This window comes from Oratosquilla oratoria, chromosome 25 (genome assembly GCF_046742065.1).
Source record: "Oratosquilla oratoria isolate Oo_2021 chromosome 25, ASM4674206v1, whole genome shotgun sequence".
NCBI classification, from domain to species: domain Eukaryota; kingdom Metazoa; phylum Arthropoda; class Malacostraca; order Stomatopoda; family Squillidae; genus Oratosquilla; species Oratosquilla oratoria.
In genome coordinates, this window is record NC_134801.1 from 31,781,656 (window position 1) to 31,798,081 (window position 16,426).

The window sequence follows — 16,426 nt, forward strand, 5'->3', positions numbered from 1 at the left end:
TGGCTACCTCCCTCAGAAGGGGGAAAAAGTCTTTGGTATATGTATAAACACTCCAAGAATGTGCCCCTTGACTCAAACTAGTCAACATGAAAAAAGCTCATCCTAGGTACCTGAATGTTCATCACTCCACACATGGCTTGACCTCCAAACTGCAGATCAAAGAAGCAGTACTATCCTAAATCAACTCCCCACTATAAACAAACTAAACTCCAATGAGCAACCAGCAAGACATCCCCTAAACACAAGTAACATCCTCAGACATCTCAATATGTTCACCCTCATTCTACCCTCAGACAACTTAGGAACTCATACCCAACCCTCCTGTGACTGTTTCCCAATAGAAATCTCCATAAAATTAATAAAAAAAAAAAAAAAAAAAGACATACAAAAAGCATCACCATCAACAAAGCAATACATACATATACCAAAGGCTCTTTCCCCCTACATGGGGGGGGGTAGCCAAAAAGAAAAAGGCATAGAAACCACTCCCACCCATTCCATTTCCTATATATTCCACTCCCCTCCACCCTCCTCCCTCCCTCTTATCTTAGCACCTCCTGGATGACGGGTCATCCCTGCATCCTGTCCACTGCCCTGGGTCAGAAGCAGTGTCACAAGACACAGAACATCCACAGCAAGGCTGATTCATAAATTTGGTGACCCCCCCCCCCCACCCTCCATCCACCCATGCAGAAAAGGAGAAGACGGGGTGAAATCCCTTCGGGCTGCGTCAATTTTTTCTCATACATACTTCCTCACCCCCATCCCCCACCCACTACCCCTCATGCATCACAGCATCATCTATACACAAACCCTCTCCATTCACCCCTATCCTCTGTCCTCTCCCGTCCTTCCTCCACAGACATTCCTCTCTTTTGTAATGCCCCTTTTACCCCATCCATCCATCTCATCCTAGGACGCCCCCTCATATTCACTCCTTCCACCTCCGCCTTCCACACTTCTTTTACTAATCTTTCTTCACTCATTCTTTCCATGTGTCCAAACCATCCTAATACTCTTTCATCAACCCTATCTCCCAACTCCCTTTTCACCCCTGTTCTTCTCCTAACCTCCTCATTTCTCACTCTATCCAGCCTAGTAACCCTATCATAGTTCTCAGACATTTCATCTCAAACACATTCAAACTCCTTCTCTCTTCCTCTTTCATGTTCCATGTTTCTGCCCCGTACAATCACTCCTTCATATAACCTCCTCTTAGCATCCATTCCCAAATGTCTATTTCTCATTACACTTTTCAATCCACCAAGGCATTTACTCACTTCTCTCAATCTACATTCTACCTCCACCCCCACTCCTCCCTTTCCTGCCACATTTGCACCCAAGTATCTAAAACTATCCACTTCCTCCAGTCTTTCACCCTTAACCCCTTCCATATGGTGCCACATACGTAGGCGGCATGAGGAGCAAATAGATACGCGAGGTTGCCATATCGGCGTCTTGATTATATTCATTGTAGTTGCCCCTGCGTAATGACATACTCTCTAAACTGTCTTCATCACATTTTCTATGGTTATCAAAATTCACGGGTGAAAGAGAGAACAATCGATATAAGCGGTGACTATATTTTATGATGTGAGTATTATTACGACACATCGTACGTCTGGCAGCTAATGCTGCCCGCGAGATTTTGGCCCATACTGAAGAGGTTAATGCTCACTTCCAGCCTGCTGTCACTCTCCCCTTGTACATCTCATCACCTTACTTTTGCCCACATTTATCTTCAGCTTCCTTCTTTCACACACCTTCTCAAACTCTGTCACTAACTTCCTCAATCGCTCCTCTGATCCTGCTACAAGCGCAGTGTCGTCAGCAAACAACAACTGGCTCACCTCCCACTTTTCTCCATTTTCTTTAATCATCTCCAACCCCTGACCCACTACCCTTGCATTCACCTCTCACACCACTCCATCCATGTATAGATTGAACAGCCAGGGCGACATAACACATCCTTGACAAAGTCCCACCTTTACCTCAAACCATTCACTCTCTCCATTTCTAATCCTAACACAAGCTCTACTACTCTCGTAAAAACTCTTGACTGCTCTTAACCACTTCAGTACGGGACTTAAATCTCGCGGGCAGCAGCCAATGCCAGCCGTATGACGTGTCGTAATAATATTCGCATCATAAAATATAGTCACCGCTTATATCGATCGTTCTCTCTTTCACCCGCGAATTTTGAAAACCACAGAGAATGGGATTCAGGGCACATTTGGGAGAATGTAAAAACACAGGGGCGACTACAAAAAATATAATCAAGACGCTGATATGGCAGCGTCGCGAATCCACTTGCTCCTCATGACGCCTACGTGTGCGGCACCATATGGAAGGGGTTAACAGCTTTCCTCCTGTCCCATATATCTGCAGTACCTCCTACAGTGCCTTCCTGTCTACCCTATCGTAAGCCTTTTCCAGATCCATAAAAGCCCAAAAAACATCCTTACCTTTCCCTATAGCTTTCTCATATATCTGTCTTATCACAAAAATCTGATCTACACAACCCCTACCTGTCCTAAACCCACATTGTTCCTCACCAATTACCCCCTCTGTTCCTCACCTAATCCTCTCAGTCAAAACCCTCCCATAAGCCTTCCCAACTACACTCAACAAGCTGATCCCTCTGAAACTACTACACTCACACTTGTCCCCCTTTCCCTTGTAAAGCAGAACTATACAGGCACTCCTCCAGTCCTCTGGCACTCTACCCTCTCTTAAACAAACATTAAATAACCTCACCAGCCAGTCCACCATAACTGTACCTCATTTCTTCAGACATTCTGCATGGCATCCATCCAGACCAGGTGCCTTACCTGCTCTCATTATCTTAACTGCTGCTTTCACTTCATCCTTCCCTATTTCTCCTCTATTTTCCTCACTCATTACTCTCATTTTCTTAGCACTTCCCACTGCAACTACCTTTCCCTCCCTATCCTCCTTCACATTTAGCAACTCCCTAAAATGCTCTGCCCACCTTCCTCTCACTGCCTTCTCTTCCATTATCATCTCTCCATCTGCACCTTTTACCTTTTCTTCTCTACTTGATTCGCCTCCTCTTTCTCTTTTAATTTTCTTCCAAAACATCTTTTTATTGCTTTAAAAAATTTGTCATACTCTTATCCCATTTCACATCTAAATCAAAATAGATAGAATACAGAGGGAACATAGGAAAGGATTTTGCAAAGTTTACAATAGAAAATACCATTGTGTAAATATGTATTGGTAATTTGCTATAAGAAAGTTATTTTCCTGTTTTGTAGGGCTTCTTTTCTGGCTTTGCAAAGGGAATGGTTGGCACAGTGACCAAACCTGCCATTGGATTCCTTGACCTTGCTACTGGAACAGCATCTGCTGTCAGGGACACCAGCAAAAAGTAGGTGATTCTCTCTCTCTCTCTCTCTCTCTCCCTTTTTTTATAATATCTTGTTTGAATTAATTTGATATATCCATTTATCATTTGTTTTTCATGTTCTATTTCTACTTTATATATATATATATATATATATATATATATATATTATATATATATATATATATATATATATATATATATATATATATTTTTTTTTTTTTTTTTTTTTTTTTTTCATTGTCTTCTTCACCTTTTCTTTCTTTTTTGGATTCCTTTTTTTGTTTCAAATGCTATTATTTGGATACTCTTATATACCTTTGATTTTTTGTTGTGAAAATTACTTTCCATAAATGGCACAATCCTTTTAAATGACCAAACTTACAAAAAGATATGTGCCTCTACCACCACCACATTCCACACATGGAAACTTGATATGCAGTGTCAGTGATGTGCAAATAGGGATGGAGGATGAATAGATATACTTTATGTACTGAAAAACCCGCAAGAAAGTGGCCAAGATGAAGTACACATCAATATCAGCAACAAATATAACCCATTCAACCAAATTTCACTGACTAGAAACTCGCAGCACCTCAGTAGCTGGTAGCACTTCTCAGAGCCTTCCACAGATCTCTACAACTTTTCTGTGTTGCATTAGTGTGTGACTATTTGTGAACAGGTGTCAGAAATACAGTTCAAGTTGATAGAGAAAGATCTTTGGCTTAGTTAAGAGATTGAGTACCAGCCCATCAGGGCTCCACTACCTGATGGAGGTGAGGGTGTTGACAGGCTTTAAAAATGGGCAGCTCTGATATCCATCTTGCTGGATCACCAGAAGCAGGTACCCATTATTTCCATGCTTGGGTTAAAAGTAGTGTGGTAAGGCATAGCTTTTCCACAGCAGAGCCCAACAGCCAGAGCCCAACAGCCTTTATTTTTCACTCTACCTGCTTTTGAAACACTTTTCACATGTCTCAGATACCTCACCTGAAAAACGTTCACTCTTTTCCTGGTTTTGCTCTATACATCACCATAGCACAGTACGTTTATTAGATGATTTCCACATTTGGATTAAAAAGAAAAAAAAAAAAAACATATTTTAATTAAAACCTTGTTTTCTGCTATTTTTACCATAAATTTAAAATTGAATGGAGTATACTTCTTTAAAGTATGTTTAAAAAAATAATAAAAAAGTATTACTAACCCTGCCTATTCATCAAACATTTTTTTTTGTACTTTGCTTATTCTTTTAGTATTCTTTACTATAGTATGTTTATTAAACAGATGTAAACAAAATTATATCCAAACTTTATTTATGTGTCTATTGTGTTTTTACAGCCCATCACAAAAACTTCCTCCTCGCACACGAAAGCCTCGACTTGTGATTGGCCTGAATGGGATGATGCCATCTTACAGTACCGGTCAAGCTGCTGGTCAAGAGCTGTTGCTAACATTTGACCCATCACAGACTGAAGTGTAAGTTGTCTTTATTAGTTAAGATCTGAATTAAGGGAGGTCCTGAAGACCTTCATACCCTGACCAACAAGAGAAATAGGTATTTTACTCTAATCTTAATCCCACCCTTTGATGGATAGAGGGCATCTAATGAGAACCATCAATTTTTAAATAACAAGGGGCTTTCTTAAGCTAAGTAGGTTCTTTTGATGAGTCATAAAATTTCTAAAAAGACGGGACACCACAAGCATAGCTCCTCTTCCTGTAAGATACAACTAGGTAAATACAGTTGCCATGAGAATGATAATAGGAGCCTGCACATGTCTGTTATACAAGAGGAGATCAATGAGAATCATCTTGTCTACAGATTCCATCAATACCCTCACCCCTCTTGGGAGGTGCTTAGGGCTGGTGTTCAGTCTTCAGTCTGGGCCCAAGATCTCTGTACTTCATCTCTAACTTTCCTCCATGTTTTAAAGCTAAGAAAAATGACAAGCAAATGTACCTCCTCTCCTTCCTTCTCCTCCTCGTCCTCCTCCTCCTGCTCCTCCTCCTCCTCCTGCTCCTCCTCCTCCTGCTCCTCCTCCTCCCACCCCATCACTCATCATCATTGTAGGGGTGTAAAGAGCAGAAACATGGAATGGAAAATGCATTTCCATTGATAGCAACCAACAATTCCTGTAGGAAATGTCTATGTTCATGGTGTTGTGTATGATTTGTCACAATGCTTTATAATATATTTGATACAGTACACCATGACCTTATTATCTTACAGGTTCTTAGGGCATGAGATACTTAGAGAAGGGCCAGAGGACCTCAAAGTCCTTATTTCAAGTGAGCAAGTGCGGGTCTTCAGTCAGAACGATCCAGGTCTTACTCCTGTTTTAACTGTGTATTACAGGTATGTGTCATGTATTCAGTTGCATAAAACATGTTATACTGATGTTAAAGGAATAATATTTAATTTATTTGGTTCAAATATATTGAATGTCTTATATCACATACCTGAATAGTAGTTATGATTTTATATTTTACTTTTCCTTTCTCTTTATATTTCCAGAGATCTCTATCAATGTCAGCCCATAGTACTGAATGTACTGGAGGAGCAGAAACACTATATTGAATTGACCATGAAGGCAGATAAACTGGATATCTCTGGTGTTCCAGGACCATCAGAGATTGCTTGCAAAAGACCCAAAGTTAGATGTGATACAAGGGCTATTGCATGCAAGGTTGGATTTCTTTCTTTTATCCAGTCCTGGGGAAGTAGGCTTTAGATAGGAGTAGTGCTGGGGATATGAGTGTATACATGAGAACATGCTTAGCATGACTAATACATTTCTCTGTCTGTATGTCTGTATATATAAAGGCCTCTTCCCCCATATAAGAGAGATATCCAGCCAAGGCACACACACACCCCTCACCCATATCTAATACATACACAGTATACCAAAGATCCCTTTCCCTCTTACAAGGGGGTTAGCAAAGTCACAGCATGCACCTGTGCTACACTCATCCTTCAGACAGACATAAATACATTTGTTGTTAATTGAGAGGATTAGGGAGTAGAGGGGGTAATGGGGAAAAGTAGTCTAGGTTTAGGAAAGGAAGAGGGTATGTAGGTCAGAGAGAAGGAGTTTGAATGTGTTTGAGATGAGGTGTCTGAGAAGTATGATGGGGGTTTCTAGGCTAGATAGAGTGAGAAATGAGGAGGTGAGGAGGAGAACAGGGGTGGAAAGGGAGTTGGGAGATAGGGTTGATGAAAGAGTATTAGGATGGTTTGGACACATGGAAAGAATGAGTGAAGAATGACTGGTAAAAAAGGTATGGAAGGCAGATGTGGAGGGAGTGAACATGAGGGGACGTCCTAGGATGAGATGGATGGATGGGGTGAAGGGGGCTTTGGGGAAGAGGGAAATGTCTGTAGAGGAAGGATGGGAGAGGAGAGAAGACAGGTGAATGGAGAATGGTTGTATATGGATGATGTTGTGATGTATGAGGTGGAATGGGTTGGGGTAGTATGTGTGAGCAAAATTTGACGCAGCCCAAAGGGATTTCTCCCCGACTTCTCCTTTTATGCATGGGGGGACGGAGAGGGGGGTCGCCGATTTAATGAAGCGGCCTTGCTGTGGATGTGCTGTGACTTGCGACATCTCTGACCCAGGGCAGTGGACAAAAGGTGGAGGGGAGTGGAGTGTATTCAGGGATGGAATGGGTGGGAATGATTTTATGCCTTTTTCTTTTTGGCTACCTCCCTTGCAAGGGGGAAAAACCCTTGGTATATGTATGGTGTTTTTTTTTTCTGAAACAAATATGCAAGAAGTTTTATGCAAAAGGTGAGGATGTCTTTTAGGCTTTTATGGATTTGGAAAAGGTATATGACAGGGTGCATACACAACACATCCCATGATCCATTTCTATCAACCCTGTCATATACATACATTCTGACCCAGGGCAGTGGACGGGATGCAGGGATGACCCGTCATCCAGGAGTTGCCAAAATGGGATGGAGGGGAGTAGAGTATGTAGGGGATGGAATGGATGGGAGTGGTTTCTATGCCTTTTTCTTTTGGCTACCTCCTGTGTAAGAGGGAAAAAAGCCTTTGGTATATGTATGTATGTATATGACAGGGTTGATAGAAATGGATCATGGGATGTGTTGTGTATGCATGTTGTAGTGGGATGTCTGTTGATGGTAGTCAAAAATTTTTACATGAAAAGTAGAACTTGTGAAATGATAAAGAATGGAAAAAGTGAATAGTTTGAGATGAAGGTGAGGTTGTGCTAGGACCGTGTAATCTCACCATGGTTGTTCAATATTTATGTGGATGGGATGGTGCAAGAGGTAGATGCAAGGATGCTGGGCTGGAGTTTGTAGCTGTTAAATGAGAGGAGAGGAAAGTGGGAGATTGGACATTTGTTGTTTGCAAATGACACTGAACTTGTAGGTGAGTGAGAGTAGAGATCAAAACAGTTGGTGGTAGAGTTTGAGAGGATATGGGGGAAGAGAGGGGAAAGTAAATGTGAGCAAAAGTAAGGTGGTGAGATGTATAAGGGGAGAAGGTAGCAGTGAGTTGGAACTGAGTTTAATGGGGGAGAGGCTAGAGTAAGTGGAAACCTATTAGTTTTTAGGGTCACATGTAACAGGGAATGGTGGAGTGAGGTGGATGGACAGAGTGAAAGAGGAATGTCTGTTGAGCAGGATAGGGAGAAGGTAGTAGATTGGTGTGAATGGATGAGAAATTGATATGGCCCAAAGGTGTTTCTTCTTGTCTGCTCTGTGTGGGGGAGGTAAACCATTTTTAGCTGTTGAGCCCTGCCATGGAAGTGCTGTGTCTTGCTGCACTGTCTCTAACATGAGCAATGAGAGGGGACAGGAGTAACTCTTTATCCACAATGAGCTAAGATGGGAAGGACAGCCAGTGGGTTTTTGAATGGGTGTGTGATGGGTTAAGGGTGGGTATATGCCTTGACTTGACCACTCCTATGTAAGAGGGAAAGTGCCTTTTGGAATATTTATGTTTGTATCATCATTTGTACTGTTCATCCTTGAGGAGCTATGATGAGAGGGAAACAATGGCTAGTAGTTGGGTGTGGAATGGGTGGGAGTGGGTACATGCCTCAACTGGCTACCTCCCTTATAAAGGGTATGATGATGAAGTTCCCTAGACTGTCTGGCCAAGCAATCCTGTTTATAAAGGGGAAGAAGCCCTTGGTAGATAGATGTTTGTATCATAATACACACAATTTTATTGAGCTGTGTGCCATTGGTACATACATACATACATACAGAAGATGTAGAAATGGCCGAAGTAATGACCAGACACTTTAAGTCTGTTTTTACAATTGAAAGCTCACAATTATGGGATGATAGTCACCAGGAAGGATCCCCTAAAATGGAAGAAATAATAGAGAAACAGAAAGAAATAAAGGACCAAATATAGAAACTCTGATGTCAGAAAGTCTTATGGGCTAGATGGAATAGTGAACTGGATATTAAAAGAATGTATAGACGATAATTGACTTCTCACTCAAAGAAGGAAAAGTACCACAAGACTGGAAGAATGCTAATATTGTACCACTATATAAGGGAGGAAATAAAGAAAATCCAACAAATTATAGACCAGTATCCCTTACAAGTACAATTACAAAAATATGCGAAAGTTATTAAAAATAAATGGAATAAACACTTGGAAAAGAACAAAATATTAAACCCCAAACAATTTGGATTTAGAAGTGGAAGATCATGTACTACAAACTTAATATGCTTTTACTCAAGATTGCTAGACATAATACAAGAGATGGCTGGGCAGATTGTCCCTTCCTGGACCTACAAAAGGCTTTTGACAAAGTACATACATACATATACCAAGGCTTTTTCCCCCTTGCAAGGAAGGTAGCCAAAAAGAAAAAGGTATAAAATCATTCCCACCCATTCCATCCCTAAATACACTCCACTTCCCTCCACCCTCCCTCCCATCTTAGCACCTCCTGGATGTTAGGTCATCCCTGCACCCTGTCCACTGCCCTGGGTCAGAAGCAGTGTCGCAAGGCACAGCACATCCACAGCAAGGCCGCTTCATTAAATCGGCGACCCCCCCTCTCCGTCCCCCCATGCATAAAGAAGACGGGGAGAGATCCCTTCAGGCTGCATCAAATTTTGCTCACACACACTGCCCCACCCCCCATCCCACCACCCATTCCACCTCATGCATCACAACATCATCCATCTCAAACACAGTTCTGGCCCCAATAATGTTTGCTATATATATTAATGATATGGATGAAGGAATTGAAAGCTATATGAGCTTCTTTGCAGACGATGCAAAACTACTGAAAAGAGTGAAAACTGAAGATTGTGAATCACTACAGAGAGATCTAAATAAAGTACAGGAATGGAGTAGGAAGTGGGAGATGGAGTTCAATACAAAAAAGTGTAGTATAATGGAATTTGGAAAAAGCAAAAACAGAATAACAGGATCATATAATTTGGGAGAAGAAGGAATAAAAAAAGTAGAAAATGAGAAGGACCTGGGAGTCATTGTTATGAATAATATGTCACCTGAGAAACATATAAATAAGATTTTTGGAGAAACTTATAATTTAATAAGAACAATCAAAGTGGCATTTACATACCTGGATGAAGAAATGGTGAAGAAAATCCTAATCACCCTGATAAGACCAAGATTGGAATATGCAGCAACGATATGGTCACCAAGTACAAAAAAATGTATAAAAAAACTTGAAAGAATACAAAGAGCAATTACAAAACTGGCACCAACACTCTCAAAACTATCATATGAAGAGAGACTACAAAAACTTGAACTACAGACACTAGAGCAAAGAAAAGAGAGAGGAGATTTGATAGCTATTTACAGAATCATGAAAGGCATAGAAATTACTGATAGAGAGAATCTGATAAAATGGGATGACAGAAATACAAGAGGACACGGAAAGAAAATAAAAAAAGACAGCTATAGAAGAGATTTGAAAAAGAACAGCTTTCCTCACAGAGTAATAGACAGTTGGAACAAGTTAGATGAGAAAGTGGTGTGTGCAAAAACAATACATGAATTTAAAAATTGTTTAGATAAAATGAGAAATGAAGACGGGACCCCACGAGCATAGCTCCCCTTCCCGTAAAATACAACTAGGTAAATACATTCAAACTCCCTCTCTCTTCCTCTCTTATGTTCCATGTTTCTGCCCCATACAGTGCTGTTGGCACAATCACTCCTTCATATAACCTCCTCTTAGCATCCATTCCCAGATGTCTATTTCTCATTACACTTTTCAATCCACCAAGGCATTTACTCGCTTCTCTCAATCTACATTCTACCTCCAGCCCCACTCCTCCTTTTCCTGCCACAATTGCACCCAAGTACCTAAAACTATCCACATCTTCCAGTCTCTCTCCCTTAATGCTCACCTCCAGCCTCCTGTCACTCTCTCCCCTTATACATCTCATCACCTTACTTTTGCCCACATCTTCAGCTTCCTCCTTTCACACACCTTCTCAAACTCTGTCACTAACTTCCTCAATCCCTCCTCTGATCCTGCTACAAGCGCAGTGTCGTCAGCAAACAACAACTGGCTTATGTCACACTTTTCTCCATTTTCTTTAACCATCTCCAACCCCTGACCCACTACCCTTGCATTCACCTCTCATACCACCCCATCCATGTATAGATTGAACAGCCAGGGTGACATAACACAAACTGACGAAGTCCCACCTTTACCTCAAACCATTTACTCTCTCCATTTCTAATCCTAACACAAGCTCTACTACTCTCGTTAAAAACTCTTGACTGCTCTTAACAGCTTTCCTCCTATCCCATATACCTGCAGTACCTCCCACAGTGCCTTCCTGTCATTGGTAGTGTAGGAATTATGAATATTGTTCCTTGAACAATATTCATAATTCCAACATGAGGACCTAAGATGAGAGGGAAGAAAGGGTGATGGATGGAAATGAGTACTTGCCTTTTGACTTGGCTACCTCCCTTATAAAGAGGAAAAGCCCATGGTATATTGCTAGATATCCCAATTGAATAAGTTTTCTCTGTCAAGGAATTCCATACCTTTCATGATTCTGTAGTATAGATAGTCAAAAAGTCACCTCTTTCTCTCCTTTGTTCCAGAGTTGGCAATTCTAGTTTTGACAATCTCTCTTCATATGACAGTTTTGATAGTGATGGGGCCATCTTTGTAGTTGCTCTCTGGATTCTCTCAATTTTCCTTATATTCTTTTTGGTACTGGGTGGCCATAGTGTCGCTGTGTACTCCAATTTTGGCCTTATCAGTGTAACAGTGTATGAATGATATTTTGATGCAGCCCAAAAGAATTTCTCCCTGTCTTCTTTTTTCTGCATGAGGGAACAGAGAGGGGTGGTCACCAATTAAATGATGTGGCCTTGCTGTGGATGGGCTGTGTCTTGCTGCATTGCTTCTGACCCTGGACAATGGGTGAGATACAGGGACGACCTGTCATCCAGGAGAAGCCAAGAAAAGAGGGAGGGTGGTGTAGCAAATGGGAGTGAAGTATGTGGGAATGAAATGAGTGGGAGTGGATATATGCTTTTGACTTTGGCTACCTCCATTGTAAGGGGTAAAATGCCCTTGGTATATGTATGTATGTATGCACTTAAATTTTATTACAATGGCATGGTCTTGGGCTTAAGTACAGTTGCCTGTACTTGCACTCAACCCTGATAGTAAGGGTATACTACATTGAATTCCTTTGCTTCAGAACATGTCCTCTGTAAGGAGGCATTGTCCTAGCTCTCTAGGGGAGGGGAACTTTGTGACATTAGACTAAGTTTATATTATTTATTTGTTAATATAATCAATTTGTTTATTTTCAATTCTCCACCCAGGTTGCACAACAAATCAATTATGCACGGAATCTTCATGAAGAACTTCATCAAACAGTAACAGAGTTTGAAGATGATCAACCTGAGGACTAGGAAAACAATGCAGTTTGAAGATTAAAATTGAATTGAAAAAATAATGTGCACATTAGTTTGCAATTCAGGGAACTTTGATGGAAAGAGTTATATACATATTGGGTGTGTATGTGTATATATATATATATATATATATATATGTATATATATATATATATATACATACATACATACATACATACATACATACATATATATGTGTATGTATGTATGCATTTATATGAAGACCTTGGGTACTCATGTATGTTAATATTGGTGCTTTTCTCTTGCAATTTACATTTTAATGGGTTGAATTGCAGAGACATTATAAACCTACTATCCACATGTTTGCATGTGTGTTTATGATTACAAACTTATGTTGTATATATTAAACACATGTGCACACAAACACACACAAACACACACACACACACACATGAAAATATAATCCAAGCCAACACTGTCAACGAATTTAAGGCAAAGTTTGATGAACGGAGGCAAAGAGACAAAACACCTATAAATACAGGTCCAACCCCATACACTACAACTTGGCAAATATACATTAATGAATTTAAGGCAAAGTTTGATGAATTGTAGAGACAGGACTCAATGAACACACCTCCAACCCTGTATACTTCTACTAAGTAAATACAACTTGGTAAAAACACACACATGGGGAAGAAGGAAAACAAGGAAAATTGTGGTAGAAGAAGCCAAGGAAAGGAAAATGAACAAGGAACAATCAGGAGAGGACAGAGTTTTATTGTAGAGTGATAGATCAGAAGATGGGGAGGTGTTTCTAAATAAAAACAAGATCCAAAGGAGAAAGAATGTGAGGAAGAGAATAACAAAGATTAGAAATAGACTACACAAATATAGTTGAGCTGGTATCAGCACAATTAGAGATAAATGACTGAAGGAGAAGTACCCAGACATAATATGATTTGCTGAAACAAAACAATTTAAATATTAATGCATATGTGGGTGAGGTGCTAACATAAAAGGGTAGTGGATGGGGGTGGAATGGGTGGGAGTGGGTGCATGCCTTAACTTGGTTACCTTCCTTATAAGGGAGAAGAAGCCCTTAGTATATAGTTAGATTTGATTAGGGAAGTATAACATATGAGGAAGGAATAGGAGAGGGAAAATGTTGGAAGAAGTAGAGATGGAAGAAGGAATGGCAGAGATAATGAGTATAAGAATTACAAGTGAGTGGTTGGAAAAAGACATCACAGTGGCATATATCTTTCCAAAGACAAGAGCATGGAATGAAGTAGAGTACAAAGAATTAGTAAGAAACACAGTTGAGCAACTGGGAAGAATTGTTAAAAAAGTATACATGTTCCTTGTTACAGTGGGATGTTTAGGGGGAGGTGCATGCCTTGGCTGGCTACCTCCCATATAAGGTGGGAAGAAACCTAATGGTATATAAATATAACTTTGTTGGATGACTCTAATTGTGGGAAGGTGATATGGGAGGATGGAAAGGAGGAATTCTGGGGCAATATATTGTTGAACATAGCAATAAATGATATAATGATCCAGTCGGTAAAGGATTCAGCATGATGTAGAGGTATAGATACACCTACAAGACTGGATTTGATAACCAAAGAACCTGAATTGATTGAAACATTGAATTACCAGTACCTGATTGGAAAGAGTGATCATGTGGTCCTTGAATTTATGATGGAAATGGGGACGACAGAAATAGAAGAAATAGAAATGTACAAAGAAGATACAAGTATAGCAAAGGCTAATTTTACTAAACATTAGAGTGTAAAAATTATTGCCAAAGATGAGTGGGAGAGAAGTACAAAATCAGAATTGCTTCAGTAAAAGCTATGCATTAACAAAACCATTAAGAGAATGTATGGGAATTGTCAGAAAAAAGAAGTTAAAGACAAAAGAATGCAGAAGAGCCAGAAATGAATATAGAAGGATTTAGTTAAGTTTAAAGATCAGCCTAATCTGTTCTTCAGATTTGTGAATGGGTAGCTGAAATATAGAGAAGGAATATCCAAACTGAATATTGAAAGGATAGAATATGTTGAAGCAAGAATGCAAGCTGAAATGAAAAATTTACACAAACATACACACACACAATCCAAGCCAACAACACAAATGAATTTAAGGGAAAGTTTGATGAGTGGAGGCAGAGACAAATATCCCATGAGCACAGCTCATGTATACAACATGAGCCCTGTATACTACAACTAGGTAAATACACACACATGCACATCCACACACATATAATTAAGAATGTATATTTATAGTGTAGTTTGGCTTATACAGTGCACATCTATATTTTTTCTTCAAAGTTTTGAATATTTGAAAAACTGTAAATGTTTACCAGGGATATATAAATAAACTTATAATTACAGAAAGTAGGGCCTATTCTTTTTGAGCTTTTAGTAGTATATGATAAAGTTTCTAATTTAATCATTTAAGAATTAAAAGATTTTAGGTTATTGATATGGGATTTATTTTCTGTATATATTGGAAATTATGTAAAAATTATGTAAATATATTCAGTGATAGGTAATATATTGTTTATTCTAATGAATATGCAAAATCAATTTGCATTTTAAGTTCAGAATAATAAAGCCATTTTTTAAAGACTTTTTATTATTTTCCCCTTGTAAGGGGGAAAAAGCCTTGGTATATGTATGTATGTATTATTTCCTTCCTTGGTAATGGATGCCAAGAAGTATGGAGTGATTGTGCCAACAGCACTGTATGGGTCAGAAACATGGAACATAAGAGAGAAGGAGTTTGAGTGTGTTTGAGATAAGGTGTCTGAGAAGTAAGATAGGGGTTACTAGTGTGGTAATTGTTGTTACGGGAATTGCATTGTTTACCTTGAGCTACGGCAATTTCCTGAAAGTTTGTTTAATTTCGAATCGGGAACCTTTCCTGTAACTTTGTACCACACTATCGTAATTTTAATTAATATATTATTAAAACTCCCCTCCCTCTTCATTATTTATTAAGCCTATGTTGTAATTTTGATTAACAAATCGGGAACTTTGAGAACTTACTTAAAGTATTAGTTGTCCCGTGGCTTCGAAGCCGTTTTACAAGCTTGTAAGAATTCCAGCCGAACGAGACTACGTTTTGTTAACTGAACGTCAGACAAGCTTCAACTCTGGTACCAGAAGGACAAATAAACCTCGGCAAGGGAATTCTACTGTTAGATCGAAGCCTCAAGAATACACTTTCAGTTCCGATGATTGTTAGAGAACTCAACCAGGTAAGTTCTCTAACGTTCTCAGTTTGAATTCACTTAATTACAACACTAGACTGGATAGAGTGAGAAACAAGGAGGTGAATGGGGGTGGAAAGGGAATTGGGAAATAGAGTTGATGAAAGAGTATTGGGATGGTTTGGACACTGGGTAAGAATGAGTGAAGAAAGATTAGTAAAAAAAAGTGTAGAAGGCAGAGGTGGAAGGAGTGAACATGAGAGGGCAACCAAGAATGAGATGGATGGATGGGGTAAAAAAGGCATTGGGAAAGAGGGGAATGTCTGTTAAGGAAGGATAGGAGAAGACAGAAGAGGGATGAATGGAGAAGGGTTGTGTATGGATAATGCTGTAATGCATGGAAGGGAGTGGGTGGGGGATGTGGAAGTGAGGGAGTATGTGTGAAAAAATAATTTGATGCAGCCTGAAGGGATTTCTCCCCATCATCTCTTTCTGCATGAGGAGAGGTCACCAATTTAATGAATAGGCCTTGCTGTGTCATGTGACACTACTTTTGACCCAGGGCAGTGGACAAGATGCAGGGATGATCCATCATCCAGGAGGAGCCAAGATAAGAGGGATGGAAAGGGAGTGGAGTATGTGGTGATGTAATGGGTGAAAGTACATTTTATACCTTTGTTTTCTGGCTACCTCCCCTGTAAGGGGGAAAAAGCCTGTGGTATATGTATGTATTTCAAGAGCTGGGCACTTTACCAAGCGGACAGGTAGTGCATTATCAAAAAATATGAGGTGCATTTCCATCAGTGTGTTACCGATTTTAATTTACTTAGAGCAGTCTGCATTACTGTGTATGTGTGTGTGTATATATATATACCACTAAGGAAATTAAAATTGGCAATGCATTGATGGAAATGCACCCCATATTTTTCAATAATGCAATACCTGTCAGGCAGT

The 16,426-nt window shown here is 39.8% G+C and overlaps 1 protein-coding gene across 13 annotated transcripts in view; it reads left to right on the forward strand.

Annotated features, from left to right (window-relative positions):
- Vps13D (vacuolar protein sorting 13D) overlaps positions 1-14,886 on the forward strand; it is a 250,150-nt gene extending 235,264 nt beyond the window's left edge. For all 13 annotated transcript variants that reach the window (XM_076208559.1, XM_076208564.1, XM_076208569.1 and 10 more), the window contains 5 exons: positions 3,279-3,391; positions 4,709-4,846; positions 5,601-5,726; positions 5,886-6,057; positions 12,202-14,886. In XM_076208559.1, coding sequence (XP_076064674.1) covers positions 3,279-3,391; positions 4,709-4,846; positions 5,601-5,726; positions 5,886-6,057; positions 12,202-12,291 — 639 coding nt within the window. In that variant the 3' untranslated portion in view covers positions 12,292-14,886. The remainder of the gene's footprint in view (positions 1-3,278; positions 3,392-4,708; positions 4,847-5,600; positions 5,727-5,885; positions 6,058-12,201) is intronic.
- The last annotated feature ends 1,540 nt before the right edge of the window (positions 14,887-16,426 follow it).